Raw genomic sequence first — 22874 nt, forward strand, 5'->3', positions numbered from 1 at the left:
AGGCAGAATACTGAAAGAATGTAGGAAGAACTAGCAAGTCCTATATACAACATCATAAAATGCTCAATAGAAAATGGAACAGTACCAGTAGAATGGAAAAGAGCTGAGGTGGTTCCCATATATAAGAGCGGAAGGAAGGAAGAACCTTTAAATTACAGACCGGTATCATTAACTAGTGTAATATGCAAGATGTGTGAAAGAGTAATAAAGAAACAATGGATCGAGTTTCTTGAAGACAACAAATTATTATCAAATAGCCAATTTGGTTTTAGAAAAGGTCGGTCGTGTGTAACAAATTTATAGAGTTTCTACTCTAGAATAGTTGATAAAGTACAAGAGAGAGAGGGATGGATTGACTGTATTTATCTAGATTTAAAAAAGGCATTTGATAAAGTGCCACATGAGAAATTACTATGGAAGTTAGAGAAGGGTGGCTTAAAAGGAAGCACATTGAGATGGATGGAAAATTACATGAGGGGGAGAGAAATAAGGACAGTAGTTAATGAACAGCTACATAAATATGTTTGCGGACGATGCAAAACTGTGCAGAGTCATAAAACAAAAAGAGGATTATAAAATACAGGCAACCCCCGCTTAATGAAGGTTCACACAACAAAAAATCGCTACAAAGAAGGTTTAATTTTACTACCATCTGCTCGTTTAACGAACACCAAACTCACTTTAACGAAATTTTATCCAGGGAATTTTTTCCAAGTTTGAAAGCCATCAATCAGAGAAGGCTTTTGAATACATCAGCGCCTGTGGACAAAATGGCACCACTCATTGCCCCTGTTCAATACAATAAAGCGTCAGCACCAGCTCGTGCTCAATTTATAAAAGTGGAATGTCATTTAGCGTTGCTAAGAAGATCAGGAAGTCTCTTACTCTCAAAGTGAAGTTGGATATTATTCACAGTAACGAGAGAGGCCAGAAAACTAATAGCATTGCTTGCCACCATCTTGACTGCATCTACTGTCTCTAGTATTTTCAAGTCAGCAGACTCTATTAAGAAGGCTGGTGAGTTCGTATCTTTCTTGCAAGCTAAAAGAACCACCTGAACTCGTGACTATAGTGGATAAAATGGAAAGCCTTGTGGAAATGTGATGCATAAGTTTTGTATGTGATACAATGATGCGTCCTTTGTTTACATTCCACAGGTTGCCGGTTAGTGTCTTTCCGACTCTCCTCCTTAATAAATTTAAGATCATTAACATTATAAAGTTATGTACATACATACATACATTAGTGTACATTATAATGACTTAAATTAAACTGCCTAAAAGCCCTAAATGTTTAACTTCATAATTTTTACTTTCATTAAACCTTTTACTGTACTATGATGGAATGGAAGTTCGTCAGAGGTTAAACTTGTTATAATGGGTTCACTAACGAGTTTAAGAAGGGTTTTTAGAACAATCCTTCGTTAAGCGGGGGGTTGCCTGTATTGCAGGAAGACTTAAACAAGATCTGGAAATGAAGTAAAAAATGGGAGATGGAATTCAATGTGGACAAAAGCTATGTCATGGAAATGGGAAAAAGTGAAAGATGACCAGTGGGAATCTATAAGATGGGAGATGGAGTAGAACTAGAAAAAGTAAAAAAAGGAAAAGGACTTGGAAGTGACGATGGAAGAAAACAATGAACCGGTAAGCCATATTGATAGAATTTTCAGAGACACATATAATTTGCTAAGGAATATTGGATTAGCATTTCACTATATAGACAAAGATATGAAAAAATTGATAAGTACTAAAATAAGACCTAGATTGGAATATACAGGAGTTGTGTGGACCCCCCATAAAAAGAAACACATAAGGAAATTGGAGAAACTACAAAAAATGGCTACAAGAATGGTTCCAGAATTTGAAGGCATGACATATGAGGAGAGACTAAAAGCTATTGATCTACCAACCCTGGAACAGAGGAGAGAGAGAGGGAATCTGATACAAGTTTATAAATTGATTAACAAAATGGATCAAGTGGATAATGAGAAACTAATCAGGAGAAAAGAATATGACATTAGAGGCACAAGATCGCAAAGTAAGAAACTGAGGAAGGGAAGATGTCTGAGAGATGTTAAAAAAAATAGTTTCCCGCAAAGATGTGTTGAGACTTGGAACAGTTTGAGTGAGGAAGTGGTGTCAGCAACGAGTGTGCATAGTTTTAAAGAAAAATTGGATAAGTGTAGATATGGAGACATGGCCACATGAGCATAAAGCCCACGCTCTGTAAAACTACAACTAGGTAAATACAACTAGGTAAATACACACACACACACACACACACACACACACACACACACACACACACACACACACACACACACACAATCATGGCGTCCACGCCTTGCCAAGCCCGGGACTTTGAAGGGTTCATGACCACTCCAAGAGGACTGGAGAAATTAGATATGGATGCAAAAATTCAGGCATTAGAAAGTAAGGTCCTAAACATTTTATCCATAGAAGAAAAACTGGATAGAGTCATAGCGAAGAACGATTCCTTCAAAAAAAGAGATCTATTTGTTAACGATAGAGAACAAAGAGCTATTGAGGGAAAAAGTGGAAATGGAGAAGGAAAACCAACAACTAAGGAAACAATGTGACGAGATGAAGGCTAAACTCCTAGAAATGGAGAAGAAAATATCCGAAGGGGACTTGAGGAAGGAGGAATGCCTTAACCTAATTGATGCCAGGATGAAAGAAGTGAACCATGAACATCAGGAGGTACAAAGGTCCTTTAGGGAGATAGTGAAAAAGCAGGAAGAGGAAAATATAGTGATTACGTAGAGTGAAATGGTAAAGGCACTAAAGGAAAATGAGTATGTGGTGAGAGATATTGCTGAAAAGAAAAAAAATGCGTGATCATAACAGGATTGAGGGAGAAAACTAACAGGAACTAGCAGGATAGGAGGGATAAAGTAAATGACAGGATTAAGTCTTTACTGAATACGATCTCAGTAGAGGAAGAGGGCCTATATGCTGAGGTAGAAGAAAGTGTGAGACTAGGAGCTTTTGAGGAAGGGAAGAATAGACCATTAAAATTGAAATTAAAGTCTCAGGTGGCAGCTGAGGCCTTGTTGAGGAGGGCTTGGAAACTTAAGGACTCTGAGGAAACCAAAACAATTTACATAAAAAGAAATATGTCACAGGATGAACGAATGAAAATGAAAGAGCTTGTAACTGAAGTGAGAGAGAGGAATGACGAAAGAACAGAGGAGGAAAAGACTAACTTTTTTTGGAGGATGAGAAATAGGAGGCTAAAGAAGTGGTGGATAAAACAGACGGAATAGACATTACATGGAAGAAAGAGACTAGGAATGGAATTCAAGTGACTTACATGAATATAGATGGATTTCTGTCTAAGAGGCTAGAATGTATGGATTACCTAAGAAATAACGAACCGGACATAATGTGTGTAGTGGAAACAAAGCTAAGGCCCGAAATAAAGCTAGATTGGTTTGTTGTAAAACACTACAAAGTATGGAGAAATGATAGAAAAAATAAAGGAGGTTAAATGTAGCAACAAATAACTTGATGACACAGTGGGTGAGATCACCAACAAGGTGCAGGGGACAAGATGTTGCAGCAAGGTTGGATTTGGTATTTACCAGGGACATCTCTCTAAAAGAGGAAATTGAACATGAATGTCCCTTGGGGAAAAGCGACCATGATGACCTAAGCTTTGAGCTGGATACGGAATTAAGCATGAATAAGATTGTGGAATGCAGGGAGGAAAAATTAAATTATATTAGGGCAAATTATAACCATACAAGGGAGTTCTTTAATGAAATTGACTGGTCCGTGGTATACCAGGAAAGGGATATGCAATTGAAATACGATAAATTTATGGATTTATATAACTCTGCTGTGAAAAAGTTTCTGCCATATCACAGAAAGAGGACTTTAAATAATAAACAGTGGTTTAATAGAAACTGTGAAGAAGCAAAAAAGAACAAAGAAAAGGCATGGAAGAAACTTAAGAAAAACAGTGATGTATTATCAAGAGAAGTTTACAAAACAGCAAGGAATAGATATGTTGAAGTAAGGAGAACAGCACAAAAGGAATATGAACAGAGGGTGGTGGAAAACTGTGATAGTGACCCAAAGAATGTTTTACAAATTCATAAATGGAAAACTAAATATAAGGGAGGCAATAGAAAAGGTAAAAAATGGGGAAGAAGTATATGAGGATGCTAGAGATATAGCTGAAATTTTGAACGACAACTTTTGCAAAGTGTTTACAAAGGAGGAGCATTTTATAGGAGAAAGGCCTACGGAAATAAAGCAAATGCAGGACATCATGGTTACTAAGGAAGATGTAAGGAAAATTATAAGCAATTTGGATATTAATAAATCAATAGGGCCTGATAGCATATCTAGGAGGTTGCTAAAAGAATGTAAGGATCAATTGTTGAACCCCGTATTTGATATTGTGGAAACCTCCATATGAACAGGAATAGTCCCGAAAGAGTGGAAAAGAGCTGACATTGTGCCTATATATAAGAATGGTAGTAGAATGGAACCGTTAAATTACAGACCAGTATCGTATTGTGCAAGGTATGTGAAGAAGTAATTAAAGCTAAGTGGAGTGAGTATCTAGAAAATGAAAACATTCTGAGTGAAAGGCAGTTTGGTTTCAGAAAAGGAAGATTGTGCGTATCCAATTTATTATGTTTTTATTCAAGAGTGACTGACATACTACAACATAGAGAGGGATGGGTGGATGCTATCTACCTGGACTTGAGAAAGGCCTTTGATAAAGTACCACACAATAGACTGATGTGGAAACTAAAGAAGATTGGAGGAGTAAATGATAAACTAGCAAAATGGATGGAAAATTACTTAGTGGGAAGAGAAATGCGAACAGTGGTGAAAGGAAGGAAGTCCGAGTGGAAGAAGGTAACCAGTGGAGTTCCACAAGGGTCAGTGCTTGGTCCCATCATGGTTTTTATTTATATTAATGATATGCCAGTAGGAATTGACAGTTACATGAATATGTTTGCGGACGATACTAAAATTATGAGGAGAGTAAAGAATGTGGAAGATTGTAACAAGTTACAGGAAGATCTTGATAAAATATATGAGTGGAGTAAAGAGTGGCAGATGGAATTTAATATTAACAAGAGCCATGTTATGAATGAAAATGGGAAGAAGTAGATACAGACCAAACAGGGATTACAGGCTGGGTGATGAGAAAATTAAAGAGACCAATGAGGAGAAAGACTTAGGAGTAACAGTGCAAAACACTTTGTCACTGGAGAAACACATTAACAAGATATTTTGGAAAACATATAACATGCTTCAAAATATTGGCCTTGCATTCCACTACCTAGATGAAGGAATGATGAAGAAGATATTATGCACCTTAATAAGACCCCAGTTAGAATATGCAGCTTGCGTCTGGTCACCGCATATGAAGAAAAATGTGAAGAAGGTTGAAAGGGTACAGAGGCTGGCAACAAGGATGGTACTAGGATTCAGGGAGTTAGACTATGAGGAAAGACTGAGGAAACTGGGGCTGACCACATTAGAAGAGAGAAGAACAAGAGGAGACATGATAACTATGTATAAATTGGTGAACAAGATTGACATATTGGACAGAGAGTTGATAAAGGTGACCATAAGAGATCATCTCTGAGGACATGGAAAAAAACTAATAAAAGAGATCTGTCTAAATGACGTGAGAAAATACAGTTTCCCGCATCGTAGTATTGATAAGTGGAATAAACTGAGCAGTGATGTCGTTGATGCAGTGTGTGTCAATCAGATGAAAGAGAGATATGACAGGAGTGGACAAGGAGACAGGACACAGAGAGCTTAGCTCGGGCCCTGTAATACACAAATAGGTAAAATAGGTAAATACACACACACACACACACACACACACACACACACACACACACACACACACACACACAGTCCAATGGGAAGAAGTTATCATGTAACATTAGTGTTGGAAATACAGGAAGAGGATGGTATAAGATACAGAGAAGACTAAAAAAAAAAAAAAAAAAAAAAAAAAAAAAGATTAAATTATGCAAGAGCAGATTTTGAAAAATTAAGAAAATTTTTTGCTGATATTGAATGGAGGAGCACTATGAATGAAAGGACAATACATGAGAAATATGAAATATTCCTAAAGAAATATAATGAAGGAGTGAAGAAATATGTACTATCTATAAAAGTACAGAAAAGTATACCCGTTCAGAACAATGCCAGATGTATAGAAGCTAAAAAGGCAAAAGATAAAGCTTGGAGGAAACTCACAAAGCAGAGAAATTAAAATAACAGACAGCATTATAAGGATGCGAGAAATGAATATATTAGAGTAAGGAGAGAGGAAGAAAGAAACTTTGAGAAAGATGTGATGTAGAAAAATGAAGATGAAACCAAGCTTTTCTACAAATTTATAAATGGTAAGATGAAGAATACGGAAACAAAAGAAAAAGGAGGGAAGACATAACAAACAGCAAAGGAAATGAGTTAAATAATGAAAGGAGGGAAGACATAACAAACAGCAAAGGAAATGAGTTAAATAATGAATGAGAGTTTCAAAACTGTGTTCACTGAAGAAAAGGAATTCGCAGAACCAAATAGGACATTGCATTGCCGAGGATTGCAGGAAATCATTGTGAACAAAGGAAATACTGGAAGACTACTAGATAATTTGGATGTCAGAAAAGCAATGGAGTCAGATGGTGTTTCAGGCTGGGCACTAAAAGAGTGTAAAAAGCAGCTGTTAGATCCAATTTGGGAAATGGTTACAAATTCATTAAAAGAAGGGAGAGTACAACTAGAATGGAAGAGAGCCAACATAATACCGATATTCAAAGGAGGAAAGTCAACTGAGCCATTAATTACAGACTGGTGTCACTTACAAGTGTTGTGGGGAAGAGATGTGAAATTGCTATAAAAAAAAAAAAAAAAAAAAAAAAAAAAAGAGTTAAATATCTGGAAGAACAAGAAGTTATATCAAACAGGCAGTTTAGGTTCATGACTGGACGGTCATATGTGTCAAACTTATTAAGTTTCTGCTCGAGAGTAAAGGTGCGTTTACACGATCGAACTATGTGCGACGGACAAAATCGTTACCATATCACAGGAGAAGCAGGATAACGTCATAAGCGGTGAAACGATGGAAGCGGATCTGGCAACAAGCAGTGGTACCAGATGAGGGTGTTTACCACCCTTTCGAATCTGCTCACAGGGCATAGACCGGTGGACAATGTTCGAAGGTAATGTCCGAAGGTGATGTCCGTTGGTAACTCAGGTCCCGACTTCTTTGATTTCCCCAGTTTACGTAGCTCTCGCCTATATTGACTATGGATGGATTCTATTTTTTTCTTCACTTCAGAAGCAGTAACAGATAATCCACTTCTATTCATTCCCGCCGTTATTTCATTGATGGTCGCGACACGTTTGTTCCTATCCTTGTACACATCAGCCTTGACATTCCATAAGCATGGATTTTGCCGGTATAGTTTTATTAGTAGCAGGGTCTCTTTTCTGTCCCAGTGGCAACTTTTCTCCTTGACTGAGGTACTGCTGGCCATGTTAACAGGACAATTGAGACCTAGTGAACTGACGGACTTTGAAAATCCTGTAACCAAGTGACTTTGTTCATCGTGTACCTGGCAGCATCGTATACTTCCACACCAGACAGTGTGTGACGTTTCGATGCTGCGAACACGGACAGTGTCCGGTACACCACTTGGTGCTCGCTTCTGACGTCATCAGCGAGCCTTTTCGCTTTCCACTGCTAGTTGGTAACAATTATGTCCGTTGAACATTGTTTGATCGTGTGAACGCACCTTTATAGAAGGACTGGAGAGCAGAGATGGATGAGTGGACACAGTATACCTGGACATAAAAAGGGTTTTGATAAAGTCCCTCATAGCAGATTACTTTGGAAATTAGAGAGCATAGGAGGAATGAGATGTACTTTATTAGATTGGATAAGGGATTATTTGAAGGACAGAGAGATGAGAACTGTGATCAGAGATACATACTCATCTTGGGGTAAAGTAACAAGTGGAGTGCCACAAGGGTCAGTGTTAGCCCCCATTATGTTCCAGGTATATGTAAATGACTTACAAAATGGGGTAAACAGTTATATTAAAATTTGTTTGCTGATGATGCAAAATTGCTAAGAGTAATCAAAACCCAAGAGGACTCTTTACTGCTGCAGGAAGATATAAACAAAATCTATGAGTGGAGTAAGATATGGAAATTAGAGTTCAATGCCAAGAAATGTCACATAATGGAATTAGGAAAGAGTAAGAGAAGAATGGTATGGAACTATCTGATGGGAGAGGAACAAATAATGAAGACTAAAGAGAAAAAAAATCTGGGAGTGATTATACAGGAAAATATGAACCTCTAAAAACACATAGTAAGATATTTGGATTAGCATATATGAAAGTGGCATTTCAATTCATGGTCAAAGATATGATGAAAAAAATTATCATAAGCATGATACGTTCTAAGCTGGAATATGTAGCAGTGGCGTGGTCTCTGAGCTCTAAGAAAGATATAAGAAGATTGGAATGGATTCAGAGAAGATGGATCCAGCACCAGGAAGACCTGGTGCTAGTGATAGAAGAAGTTAGAAGGATGAGAGGAAATGTAAAGTAGATTAGGATGAGGCAGTGGGTGAAGAATATTGAAAAATATTTTTCCACATAGAACGGTGGAAAAGTGGAATGCATTGAGTGATGAAGTTGCTACAGCACATAAGTTTAAAGAAAAATTGGATAAATGGAGACATGGAGACAAGACACTATGAGCCCTGCTCAAACCCTGTACAATAGAACTAAGTAAATACACACACACACACATATACAAACCTGCTTTTGTAGATGTGTGAGCTTTGACCTTGAGAAGAGGATGCCAACCATATGTTCCCTCAAGTCATTGTTGCGCTCCTGATGTTCTGCTGCTGCCATGGGTCCTGCACACACCTCCCGACCCTCCACTCCCTGGCAGGCTCCCTCTGCTGTTCTGATGAGGCGCCCAAACACCTGCAGAAGGGATGCTGGTTAGTTCAAGTTTCCAACCCAAATAAAAAACCTTGCTTTGCTCCACATCATAGAGGAGTGAGGACACTGAGTAAATATAGATGAAAAATGGACAGGTGCAAATAAAAAGTTCTTCAGGACCAGAACAAATAAAGGTAATGAATATGGACAAGTGGTAGTAAATATTTCTCCTGTGGTCATCACCTTGAGGGAGTTTTGAGGAACATCAGTCAACACAGATTAACTTGATTCCAGAAGAGGAGATAGCTGGAAAATTTCCGATGAGACCATACTGATAAGAAATGTACTATTTTCTAATAAATATAATCTATAATATTCCTCCAACCAGCACACAGTAGTATTGTGGTATTGGTACTGTCAACATTTTGGAGAGGATAAGATGAAAACACACTTTTCTGACCCCACAAATTTTGGTGATGAGCAAACCCTAGTGTGGTGCAGAGAAAAGAGATTGGCAGCAGTTACCTGTCCAGTAATGAGGCGGAACACTTTGAGAGTTTCCTGCTCACAGGCGCGATGCTGGATGGTGAGTGGAGAGTGCTGGCGCAGGGGTCTCACTCCGCCTCCCTCACCCTCGCCGCTGCCCAACACTCGCACCTGTCGCACTCGCACACTTTGGTCTGGCCCACGCAGCTCCACCACCATGTTGGTGACAGCCTCGCCTGCATCAATTAGGATGATATTGGTTACTTCCTCATTTATAGAAGTGCTTTATACATGTCCTGCCTTTTATCTACTTCACAGGAATCATGTTGTTTCCTGACCTGAAGATATCTAAAAGACTAAAAACTCCTTATAATACATTCATATGCATATAACATGTTAGTAATTCTTCATGGACTGCTGTAATATACAGTTTCTGCTGTGTATAAGAGTAATGTCAATCATGAGTTAGATTTATAAGAACAGATTTACACATCTACATACTACTGGACTGGCAATCCCACACAAGATGATCCAGACTGAGCACCACATACTCATACACATATCATTCACACTCTTAGCTTGTGGTGGAAACAGATGGAAATCATGCAGCTTGAATGATTGAAATAACAGAAATTCATCAAGACAAACACAAAAGTGACAAAAAGGGTCAAGCCAACCAAGCCTCACCCAGTAAGACAGTGTGCAGCCAGCCAGTAAACCTGCTCTCCAGATCCACCTTTCTGGCAATACCCATGTCCTCTCCACCACTCCCACACTTAAACACCACACTGGACACCTTGTTCTGAAAGGAACCAACAACACATGTAGTGATGCTGGCTGTTACTAAGGACTTTATTGCTTATGATTGTCTCCCAGTGTTACCTTACCTACATGAGGTGCAAATATTCTTGTACTATGCACAAGACTGAGATTGCAGGTCATATTTCTTCTATTTTGTATGTTCTTTTGCTTCTAAGATTACAATTTCTAGCTTTTCTAATTGGAACATTCTTTTGCCTCCAAGACTTCAATTTTTACCTTTTCTACTTTTGAATTTCTTCTTGCTTTTGAAGAGTACAATTCCCACTTCTACTCCATAAATTCTTTCATTTCTAAGATAGATATTTCTACTTCTTCCATTTCTAACTTTCTTCTGCCTATAAGACTGCAATTAACACAACTATTCTGAACATTCCTTCCCTTCAGTGTACCAAGAGCCCTGATTTGAAGATAGAGCAAAATCAGGAGACCCACCCCAAGGTCCCTGCAGTTGTCAATGTGGATGTAGATGGTCTGGGGATGGACGGAGGCAGGGCAGGTGATGGTGAGTGTCTTGGTCTTGTTGCGGTCCTCATCGCCTGACTCCCAGAAGGTCTCAGTGGAGGAGTCTGTGAGGGAGGGCACCATGGCCTGCCTGCTGGATGCCCGCACCTCACATTCGCTCATCAGGTCCCGCAGGCTCTCCACTGTGCTGGTCACCTGCGCGGCGGACCAGCGGAGGCGGTCAGGGCAGGGGGGATGGGAGGGTGTCTGCTATTTTGGGGAAATCAAACCTCAGCATGCAGAATTTTGATTTTTGAGTGGGACAGCAAAGACATACCAGTAGGTTCAACTAAAATCATCAAAAAAGAAAATAATGTTTCATATTTTTGGTGTAATTATTTCAGTGGACTTTTTCTGTGGGGAGAGGACATGCACAAAACATTGAGTTCTTAAAGGGCAGGTGTTACAACAGCAATGCAAAACAGCTAAATTTTACTGGACAGAATTTTTAATTACTTTCTTGGGTTGTCCAATACAATGATCTTAATTAGGTATACTGATATTCCTGTTTCCTGCTTACTCAGTGATAATTAGCATGCCAGACTTTCAACTTCCTGCTGGCTGGAAGATACAATGAACACTCGAGGCTTGCCATCACAGCTAGGCCACCCAGCACCAGCTATGAGTAAACAGGATGCTCAGAACAAATATTATTCTCAAGTAACACATGGAAACACATGAATGGAGATGGCCTTTGGAAAATGAACACATAAATTTTAAAATTGAAAGGGGCAGTCCACTGCTCACACAAAATTAAATGAAATGTCAAAGTAATAAACAAACAAAATCATTATGTCACATGGGAATAAGGGTTAGGCTGTGCACTCTTAAGATTTGAAGCTTAAAGAAAAATAAACAGCAAATAAAGAAGAGATTTTCCAAACCAACACTGTATAAAAGAGAAGCATTCTCCAAATCTCAATTTTCTATTAACAGCCTTTTCTCATTATGTAGTCAATATATGCATCATGATGTACCATCAGACAGTATGATTCACTGATGCACTCCATGCTTCTCCTCTGCAACCTGTCGATATTCTCTTCAGGTCTCAGTTCCTCACCTTACCTTGCTCATAACACTAAGCAAAGGGTTGAGATGACACTGATGAATATGACAGGTGCTAAAATCTAAAAAAAAATTTTTGCTGAGAAAAACTGCTGTTCTTGATTTAGTTGCCAATGATGCATTAACAGTCATAATACAATAATACTTACACCAGATATAGGCATACTTCACTGATCACAATAACTTCTTGCCTAACTTACACACCGCCTCTTTTCCCTCCCTGACAACTCACCGGGCCATGACTCTCATACATGGAGGCCACCCCTTCCTCCCCAGCTCCCAACACCTCCTCAGACCGGGACAGAATCTTGGAGATGTTAGAGAAGACGTGACTCTGGTGTAAGAAGTCGTGGTCAGAGGGAGTGAAGCGCAGACCCCAGCACCTGTACAACAATAGTAGTGAGTCCAATGTGCAGTATTTTCATTAATTCTTTCACTGTTATATGCAACAATTCACAGCATTAAAAACAATGCATGAAATCTTTATAGGCATATAAAAAAATGAAGAGGATTAACAAAATAGATAAAGAATATATTTTACAATTTCTACCTAGTTTAGCAGTGGCTGTAGAATGAGAAGAAATGTCTTGGAGTCTCAGATGTGCCAATAACCAGAGGTGTTCAATAACAAAATGCAGTGTCTTAACTCATACTGCTAATAAAATGGAGACTAAACTTACTTCAAGTCAAATGTTAGCTTCACATAGATATTTACATACTCTCAATTAAATTTTCTTAATGGAAATGAGTGAATATTGCTTATACAAGTGTATAATTCTTTCAAGGAAGTGATGAATATTTACCTAGTTATGAGATAAAGGAAAAGGGCCACACTAGGCTCGTGCTGTTCTGCCTCCTGATCAGTTTCCATCAAAATTTTGCTTAAAATTTATGTATGGTCTTTGCACACACTGTTTCATCAAGTTTGTTCTGTGAGGAAAGCTGTATTTCTTTAGGTATCTTCTGCAATCACTCACTTTCAATTTTCTTTCATATCCTCTAGTGTTCCTCATACAAAGGTTCACTAGATCATCTCTGTTCAGCTTCTATATCCCTACCAATATCCTATATAGTGTTATCATATCACCTCTCTCCCTCCTTTCCTCTAGCATAGTAAGTTCCAGTTTTTCCAACCTCTCTTCATAACTATATTCACTTAGATTTGTAGGGATTTTTGTTGCAGCTTTCTGGATTCTTTTCAGCTTCCTGATGGCTTTTTTTTTTTTTTTTTTTTTTTTTTTAGATTTGGTGACCATCCTAATTCTTCATACTCCAAATGCAGATATATCATTGTTGTTATCAATTTTTTTTATCATATCTTCATCAATGTATGTAAATGCTGCTCTAATATTTCTTAGATTATAATTTTCTCCTGTGATCTTTTTAATATGTTTTCAAACAACATACTGTTATAAATGGTTACTCCCAGGTCCTTTTCTTCTCTCCTTTTATTAATTTCTTCATTTCCCAGGTAATAAGTACCTTTTGTTCTCCTAGCACTCCTTCCAAACTCCATCACACTACATTTCTTAGCATTAAACTCACATTCTATTTCATTGACCATTTATGTATTTTTAATAAGTCTTGATTTAGAGCTTCACAGTCCTCCTGATTTGATTGAGACTCGCCTCATGATATTTACATCATCAGCAGAGACTTATGAAGCTAGTTACTTCTTCTGGCATGTATTATTCTGGCATGTATTAGTCTTTGGTGGCACAATACAACTATAATACTCCTTTTTTCCCTCCCACTGGTCCTAATTGTTATGCTTAAAACCTCTGCCAATCCATCTCCGTACTGCACCTTCTCCGCATATACAGTATATCCTCTCGAGTCATTATCAATACTTCTCCTCCTGCTTTTCCCTTTGTCTCTGCTCCAAACATTATATTCCTGCTCTTTAAAATTTACTTGGACGTCTTTGCTTAACTTTGTTTCTGTTACACATACCACATCCAGTCCTTTTTGCAATATATATAATCTCTCACTTCCAACCTTTCTGATATAAACCCATCTATGTTTGCATACAATACATAATAAACATAGAGGAAAAGTTGGATCGTGTTTTAAAAGACGACGACATATTCTGCAAAGAAGTGTACAACCTAACCAAGGAAAACTCCAGTTTGTTAAGGAAAAAATGGATCTGGAAAGTAAGTATGCCATCTTAGACAAGCAGTGTGAGGAGTTATGTAAGAGAATTACAGAAATGGAAAGAAAGTTCTGCAAGGGTGAAAAATGGGGGCGCTTAAGCAAGCCTGCATTTCTCTGATTGATTTGAGGTTTGAGGAGGCGAAGAAGAATAATGAGGAGGTGCACACCAACCTCAGATATATAATTAAACAACAAGAGAAAGAAAAAAGTGATCTGGCCCAACATGAGACTGTGAAAGTTATACAGCAGAAAGAGGAATATTGTCGAAAGAAAGAGGAGTGTCATTGTGAGCGGATTAAGGGAGGATAACATCAGAAACTGGCAGGAAAGAAAGAAGAAAGAAGAGGAGAGGATCAGGAATTCGCTAAACAAGATCTCGGAAGAGGATGATGTGTTTAGTGAAGTTGAGGATTATAATTATGAGGCTGGGAAAATACGAGGAAGGCAAGACAAGAGCTATAAAGATAATGTTGAAATCTCAAGTGACTGCAGAGGGACTACTTAGCAATGCATGGAAATTAAAGGATGCCCAGGAGATGAAGATGATTTATGTAAGAAGAAGTATGACAGAGGAGGAAAGGGCTATGATGAGGGAATTGGCAACAGAGGTGAGGGAGAAGAATGAGGCAAGATCAGAGGATGATAAGAAGTGTGGAAATGGTGGTTCAACGGGAAGGAATAGATACTTTGTTTAAGGAACAGCCAAAGGAAAGGAGAGACATAAGAATATCGTATACTGATATAGATGGCTTCTTATCGAAAAGGTTAGGAGTGCATGGACCATCTGGAAAGAGACAAGCCAGACATTATATGTATAGTGGAGACGAAGCTAAGGCCAAACATACAAGTGGACTGGTTTGGGGATGGATATTATAGATTGTGGAGAATAAATAGAATGAAGGAGGATGGAGGTGGTATAATTGTGTTGACAAGAAAGAATTTGACAGTGAAGAACGTGAGCCTCGGCGGGGATGATGAAGAAGTGGTGGGCCTTGTGGTGACTGATAAAAGACAAGATATCAACATTGTAACTGTGTATGTACCATCAAAAACAACTGTATGGCCAAATGAACAGTATGATGCCATGGTGAGAAGCACAATAGAGAGAATGAAGATTGAAGTTGCAATAAAAGACAGGGTTGTTATAGTTGGCAATTTCAATGCAAAGAAGTCATGTGGGAATGGTGGGGAATGGGGTGAAGTGAGGCACCTACCAAGAGGTCAGCAGGGAGATACAGGCAACCCCTGCTTAATGAAGAGGTTATGTTCCTAAAAACCCTTTGTTAAGCGAAACTTCGTTAAGCGAACCGATTATAACAAGTTTAACCCCCTGACTTGAACTTCCATTGAGAGTAAACAAAGCGAGAGTGCATCACAGTACAGTGAAAGGTTTAATGAAAGTAAAAATTATGAAGTTAAACATTTAGGCAATTTAATTTAAGTCATTTTAATGTACACTAATGTATCTATGTACGTAACTTTATAATGCTGATGATCTTAAATTTATGAAGGGAGGGAGAGTGAAACGGGAAAGACACTAACCGGCAACTTGTGGAATGTAAACAAAGGGCGCATCATTGTATCACATACAAAACTTATGTACCACATTTCCACAAGGCTTTCCATTTTATCCATTGTAGAGTCACGAGTTCAGGTGGTTCTTTTAGCTTGCAAGGAAGATACAATCTCACCAACCTTCTTAATAGAGTCTGCTGACTTGAAAATTTCATACTCCACTTGTAAATTTTGTTTATATCTTCCTGCAGCAGCAAATAGTCTTCTTGGGTTTTGATTATTCTTAGCAATTTTGCATCATCAGCAAACAAATTAATATAACTGTTAACCCCATTTTGTATGTCATTTACATACACATGGAACATAAAAAGGGCTAACACTGACCCTTTTGGCACTCCACTTGTTACTTTAGCCCAAGATGAGTATGTATCTCTGATCAGAGTTCTCATCTCTCTGTCCTTCAAATAATCCCTTATCAAATCTAACAAAGTTCCTCTCAGTCCTCCTATGTCCTCTAACTTCCAAAGTAGTCTCCTATGAGGAACTTTATCAAAAGTTATTTTTTATATCCATGTATACTGTGTCCACTCATTCATCTCTGCTCTCCAGTCCTTCTATTACTCTTGAGTAGAAACTTAATAAGTCCAACACACATGACTGTCCTGTCCTGATCTTAAATTGTCTGTTCGATATAACGTGTGTGTGTGTATTTACCTAGTTGTAGTTTTACAGGGCCTGGGCTTTATGCTCGTGTGGCCCCGTCTCCATATCTACACTTATCCAATCTTACTTTAAAAGTATGCACACTCGTTGCAGACACTACTTCTTCATTTAAACTGTTCCACGTCTCAATACATCTTTGCGGGAAACTATATTTTTTAACATCTCTCAGACACCTTCCTTTTCTCAGCTTTTTACTATGCGATCTTGTACTTCGAATGTCATATTCTTCTCACAGGATCAGTTTCTCATTATCCACTTGGTCCATTCCATTGATCAATTTATAAACTTGTATCAGATTTCCTCTCTCCCTTCTTTGTTCCAGGGTTGGTAGATCCATAGCCTTTAGTCTCTCCTCATATGTCATCCCTTCAAATTCTGGAACCATTCTTGTAGCCATTTTTTGTAGTCTCTCCAACTTCCTTGTGTGTTTCTTTTTATGAGGGGTCCACACTACTCCTGCATATTCCAATCTGGGTCTTATTAGAGTACTTATCAATTTTTTCATTATTTCTTTGTTCATGCAGTGAAATGCTACTCCAACATTCCTTAGCAAATTATATGTTTCTCTAAAAATTCTATCAATATGGCTTACCGGTTGATTATTTTCTTCCATCGTCACTCCTAAGTCCTTTTCCTTTTTTACTTTCTCCAGTTCTACTCCATCTCCCATCTTATAGATTCCCACGGGTCGTCTTTCACTCTTTCCCATTTCCATGACATGGCTTTTGTTCACATTGAATTCCATTTCCCACTTTTTACTCCATTCCCAGATCTTATTTAGGTCTTCTTGCAGTATTTCACAATCCTCTTTTTGCTTTATAACTCTGCACAGTTTCGTATCATCTGCAAACAGGTTTATGTAGCTGTTCACTCCTTCTGGCATGTCGTTAACATAAATGAGGAAAAAAATTGGTGCCAATACTGACCCCTGTGGCACTCCGCTTTCTACTGCTCTCCACTTGGACTTCATATCTTTAACTACCGTCCTTATTTTTCTCTCCCTCAAATAATTTTTTATCCATCTCAATGTGCTTCCTTTTAAGTCACCCTTCTCCTCTAACTTCCATAGTAATCTTGCATGTGGCACTTTGTCAAACGCCTTTTTTAAATCCAAATAAATACAGTCAACCCATCCCTCTCTCTCTTGTACTCTATCAACTATTTTATAATAGAAACTCAATAAATAAGTTACACATGACTGTCTTTTTCTAAAACCAAATTGGCTATTTGATATTAATTTTCTGTCTTCAAGGAACTCGATCCACTTTTTCTTTATTATTCTTTCACACATCTTGTATATTACACTAGTTAGTGATACCGGTCCGTAATTTAAAGGTTCTTCCTTCCTTCCGCTCTTATATATGGGAACCACCTCAGCTCTTTTCCATTCTACTGGTACTGTTCCATTTTCTATTGAGCATTTTATGATGTTGTATATAGGACTTGCTAGTTCTTCCCTACATTCTTTCAGTATTCTGCCTGAGAATTCATCCGGTCCCATTGCCTTTTCCTGTGTGTGTGTGTGTGTGTGTGTGTGTGTGTGTGTGTGTGTATTTACCTATTTGTGAATACAGGGCCCGAGCCGTAGCTCTCTATGTCCTGTCTCTTTGTTCACACTTGTCCAATTTTTCCCTCATTTGACTGACACTCGCCGCACACACCACATCCACGCTCAGTTTGTTCCATGCATCAATGCTCCGATACGGGAAGCTATACTTCTTGATGTCGTTCGTGCAGGAGTCCTTCAGTATTTTCTTTGGGTGTCCTCTTAGGTAATTACTCAATGCCATCATGATCAGGTTCTCTCTATCCAATATGTCCACTCCATGTACTATTTTGAACATTGTTATCATATCCCCTCTTCTTTCTTCCAACATGCTTAATTCCAGCCTATTTAACCTCTCCTCATACGGTACCTCCTTAAGTCTGGTATCATTCTTGTTGCTAACCTCTGCACTCTTTCCAGTTTCTTGACATGTTTCTTCATGTATGGTGACCAAATTACTGATGTATATTCCAACTGTGGCCTAATCAGGGTGGTCAATATCTTCTTTATTATGTTCCCGTCCAGGTAATTAAATGCCCATCCTATACTTTGGAGTATGCTGTACGTTTTTCCAAATATTCTATTAATGTGCTTTTCTGGAGACAGATTACTCTGTACAGTCATTCCCAAGTCTTTTTCTTCACTGACTTCAATTACAGTCTTCCCCCCCAGCTGGTAGTCTTTATATGGTCTATATTTACTTCTACACATTCTCATTACACAGCTTTTGTTGGTATTGAATTCCATTTGCCATGTCCTGCTCCATTCATATATTTTGTCCAAGTCCTTCTGCAGTATATTAGTCATGCATATTCCTCACTCTCCTCATAATCATCTGCAAACATATTCATATAACTTCTCACTCCCTCTGGCATGTCATTTATATAGATCAGGAACATGATGGGACCAAGCACGGAACCTTGGGGAACTCCACTGGTCACCTTCCTCCACTCTGACTTCACTCCCTTCACTACCGTCCTCATTTCTCTACCTGTCAAATAATTTCTCATCCACTCCGTCAGATTTCCTTATTCCTCCAATACTACTTAACTTCCACATCAATCTGTTATGTGGTACTTTATCAAATGCTTTATTTTAGGTCTAGGTATACACAATCAACCCATCCATCCCTCTCTTGTAAAATATCGACCACTCTTGAGTAGAAACAGCAAATTTGATACACACGATTTCCCTTTTCTAAAGCCAAACTGTTTCTCACTTAGTATTTCTTTGTTTTCCAGGAACTCACACCACTTGCTTTTGATCACTTCTTCACATATCTTACACATAATGCTGGTCAAAGAAACAGGTCTATAATTCAATGGTTCCATGCGACATCCACTTTTGTAGACTGGTACTACATTTGCCCTTTTCCATTCTACTGGCACCTGTCCTGTGTTGATAGATGTTCTTGTTAAATCTAAAATTGGATCTAGCAACTTCATTGGCCACTCTTTGCTGAAACCACTTCCTCACTCAAACTGTTCCAAGTCTCAACACATCTTTGTATTTACCTATTTCTGTATTACAGGGCCCGAGCTAAGCTCTCTGTGTCCTGTCTCCTTGTCCACTCCTGTCATATCTCTCTTTCATCTGATTGACACACACCGTGTCAACATCACTGCTCAGTTTATTCCACTTATTAATACTACGATGCGGGAAACTGTACTTTCTCACGTCATTTAGACAGATGTCCTTTATTAGTTTTTTTCCATGTCCTCGGAGGTAATTACTTGCAGTCACCTTTATCAATTCCCTGTCCAGTATGTCAATCTTGTTCACCAATTTATACATAGTTATCATGTCTCCTCTTGTTTTTCTCTCTTCTAGTGTGGTCAGCTTCCTCAGTCTTTCCTCATAGTCTAACTCCCTGAGTCCTGGTACCATCCTTGTTGCCAGCCTCTGTACCCTTTCTACCTTCTTCACATTTTTCTTCATATGCGTTGACCAGACGCAAGCTGCATATTCTAACTGGGGTCTTATTAAGGTGCATAATATCTTCTTCATCATTCCTTCATCTAGGTAGTGGAATGCAAGGCCAATATTTTGGAGCATGTTATATGTGTTTCTCCGGTGACAGAGTGTTTTGCACGGTTACTCCTAAGTCTTTCTCCTCATTGGTCTCTTCAATCTTCTCACCACCCAGCCTGTAATCCCTGTTTGGTCTGTATCTACTTCTTCCCATTTTCATAACATGGCTCTTGTTTATATTGAATTCTATCTGTCACTCTTTACTCCACTCATATTTTGTCAAGATCTTCCTGTAACTTGTTACAATCTTCCACATTCTTTACTCTCCACATAATTTTGGTATCGTCCGCAAACATATTCATGTAACTGTCAATTCCTACTGGCATATCATTAACATAAATAAAAAACATGATGGGACCAAGCACTGACCCTTGTGGAACTCCACTGGTTACCTTCTTCCACTCGGACTTCCTTCCTTCTCACCACTGTTCTCATTTCTCTTCCCACTAAGTAATTTTTCATCCATTTTGCTAATTTATCATTTACTCCTCAAATTTTCTTTAGTTTCTACATCAGTCTATTGTGTGGCACTTTATCAAAGGCCTTTCTCAAGTCCAGGTAGATAGCATCCACCTATCCCTCTCTATGTTGTAGTATGTCAGTCACTCTTGAATAAAAACATAATAAATTGGATACGCATGATCTTCCTTTTCTGAAACCAAACTGCCTTTCACTCAGAATGTTTTCACTTTCTAGATACTCACTCCACTTAGCTTTAATTACTTCTTCACATACCTTGCACAATATACTAGTCAACGATACTGGTCTATAATTTAACGGTTCCATTCTACTACCATTCTTATATATAGGCACAATGTCAGCTCTCTTCCACTCTTTCGGGACTATTCCTGTTCGTATGGAGGTTTCCACAATATCAAATACAGGGTTCAACAAATGATCCTTACATTCTTTTAGCAACCTTCCAGATATGCCATCAGGCCCCATTGATTTATTAATATCCAAATTGCTTATAATTTTCCTTACATCTTCTTTAGTAACCATGATGTCCTGCATTTGCTTTATCTCCGTTGGCCCTTTTCTTATAAAATACTCCTCCTTTGTAAACACTTTGCAAAAGTTGTCGTTCAAAATTTCAGCTATATCTCTAGCATCCTCATATACTTCTTCCCCATTTTTTACCTTTTCTATTGCCTCCCTTTTATTTAGTTTTCCATTTATGAATTTGTAAAACATTTTTGGGTCACTATCACAGTTTTCCATCACTCTCTATTCATATTCCTTTTGTGCTGTTCTCCTTACTTCAACATATCTATTCCTTGCTGTTTTGTAGACTTCTCTTGATAATACATCACTGTTTTTCTTAAGTTTCTTCCATGCCTTTTCTTAGTTCATTTTTGCTTCTTCACAATTTCTATTAAACCACTGTTTATTATTTAAAGTCCTCTTTCTGTGATATGGCACAAACCTCTTCCCAGCAGAGTTATATAAATCCATAAATTTATCGTATTTCAATTGCATATCTCTTCCTGGTATACCACAGTCCAGTCAATTTCATTAAAAAACTCCCTCATATGGTTATAATTTGCTCTAGTGTAATTTAATTTTTCTTCCCTGTTTTCCACAATCCTATCTGTGCTTATTTCCGTATCCAGCTTAAAGTTTAGGACATCATGGTCGCTTTTCCCCAAGAGACATTCATGCTCAATTTCTTCTTTTAGGGAGATGCCCCTGGTAAATACCAAATCCAACCTTGCTGCAACATCTTGTCCCCTGCACCTTGTTGGTGATCTCACCCACTATGTCATCAAGTTATTTGTTGCTACGTTTAACAATTCCTCTGCCCACTCTCCACCGTCACCACTTCGTAGTCTTCCCACACTATTTCTTTACAATTAAAGTCCCCGACTATCATCACTCTGTCCTTTCTGGTGAGTTCCTGCTTCATTCTGTCCAGAGCATTTCTCATCACCATTTGATACTGTTCATATTCTCAAGCACTGGTTCTGGGTGGTATGTATACTGTTATAATATTTATGTCTCTCTTACCATCCGTTATAAGCATACTTATCACTTCCTCATTTCCCTTACTATAGTTCACCTCCTTCACTATCAGATCTTCCTTAGTAAGAACCATTATACCACCACCTCCTTTATTTTTTCTATCATTTCTCCATACTCTGTAATGTTTGACATCAAACCAATCTAACTTTATTTCGGGCCTTAACTTTGTTTCCACCACACATATTATGTCCGGTTCATTGTTTCTTAGGTAATCCATACATTCTAGCCTCTTAGACAGAAATCCATCTATATTCGTGTAAATCACTTGAATTCCATTCCTAGTCTTTTTCTTCGATGTTACTGTCAGTGTAATGTCTATTCCGTCTGTTTTATCCACCACTTATTCAGCCTCCCATTTCTCATCCTCCAAAAAAACTTAGTCTTTTCTTCCTCGGTTCTTACGTCATTCCTCTCCCTCACCTCAGTTACAAGCTCTTTAATTTTCATCCGTTCGTCCTGTGACATATTTCTTCTTATGTAAATTGTTTTGGTCTCCTCAGAGTCCTTAAGTTTCCAAGTCCTCCTCAGCAAGGCCTCAGCTGCCACCTGAGACTTTAATTTCAATTTCAATGGTCTACTTTTGCCTTCCACAAAAGCTCCTAGTCTAACACTTTCTTCTACCTCAGCATATAGGCACTCTTCCTCTTCTGAGATCTTATTCAGTAAAGACTTAATCCTGTCATTTTCCTTATCTCTCCTATCTTGCCAGTTCCTGTTAGTTTCCTCCCTCAATCCTGTTATGATCACGCATTTTTTTTTTCAGCAATATCTCTCACTACATACTAATTTTCCTTTAATGCCTTTACCATTTCACTGTGTAATCACTTTATTTTCTTCTTCCTGCTTTTTCACTATCTCCCTAAAGGACTTTTGTACTTCCTTGTGTTCTTGCTTCACTTCTTTCATCTTAGCATCTATTAGGTTAAGGCATTCCTCCTTTCCCCAGGTCCCCTTCAGATATTTTCTTCTCTATTTCGAGGAGTTTAGCCTTCATCTCGTCACATTGTTTCCTTAGCTGTTTGTTTTCTT

The 22874-nt window shown here is 38.3% G+C and overlaps 1 protein-coding gene across 1 annotated transcript in view; it reads right to left on the minus strand.

Moving 5' to 3' along the window:
• LOC123514289 (E3 ubiquitin-protein ligase MYCBP2-like) overlaps positions 1 to 22874 on the minus strand; it is a 299710-nt gene that overhangs the window by 58043 nt on the left and 218793 nt on the right. Inside the window, 5 exon segments of the mRNA XM_045272098.1 lie at positions 8846 to 9019; positions 9503 to 9699; positions 10151 to 10265; positions 10718 to 10996; positions 12084 to 12234. Coding sequence (XP_045128033.1) covers positions 8846 to 9019; positions 9503 to 9699; positions 10151 to 10265; positions 10718 to 10996; positions 12084 to 12234 — 916 coding nt within the window.

This window comes from Portunus trituberculatus, chromosome 37 (assembly GCF_017591435.1).
Source record: "Portunus trituberculatus isolate SZX2019 chromosome 37, ASM1759143v1, whole genome shotgun sequence".
Classification (NCBI taxonomy): Eukaryota; Metazoa; Arthropoda; class Malacostraca; order Decapoda; family Portunidae; genus Portunus; species Portunus trituberculatus.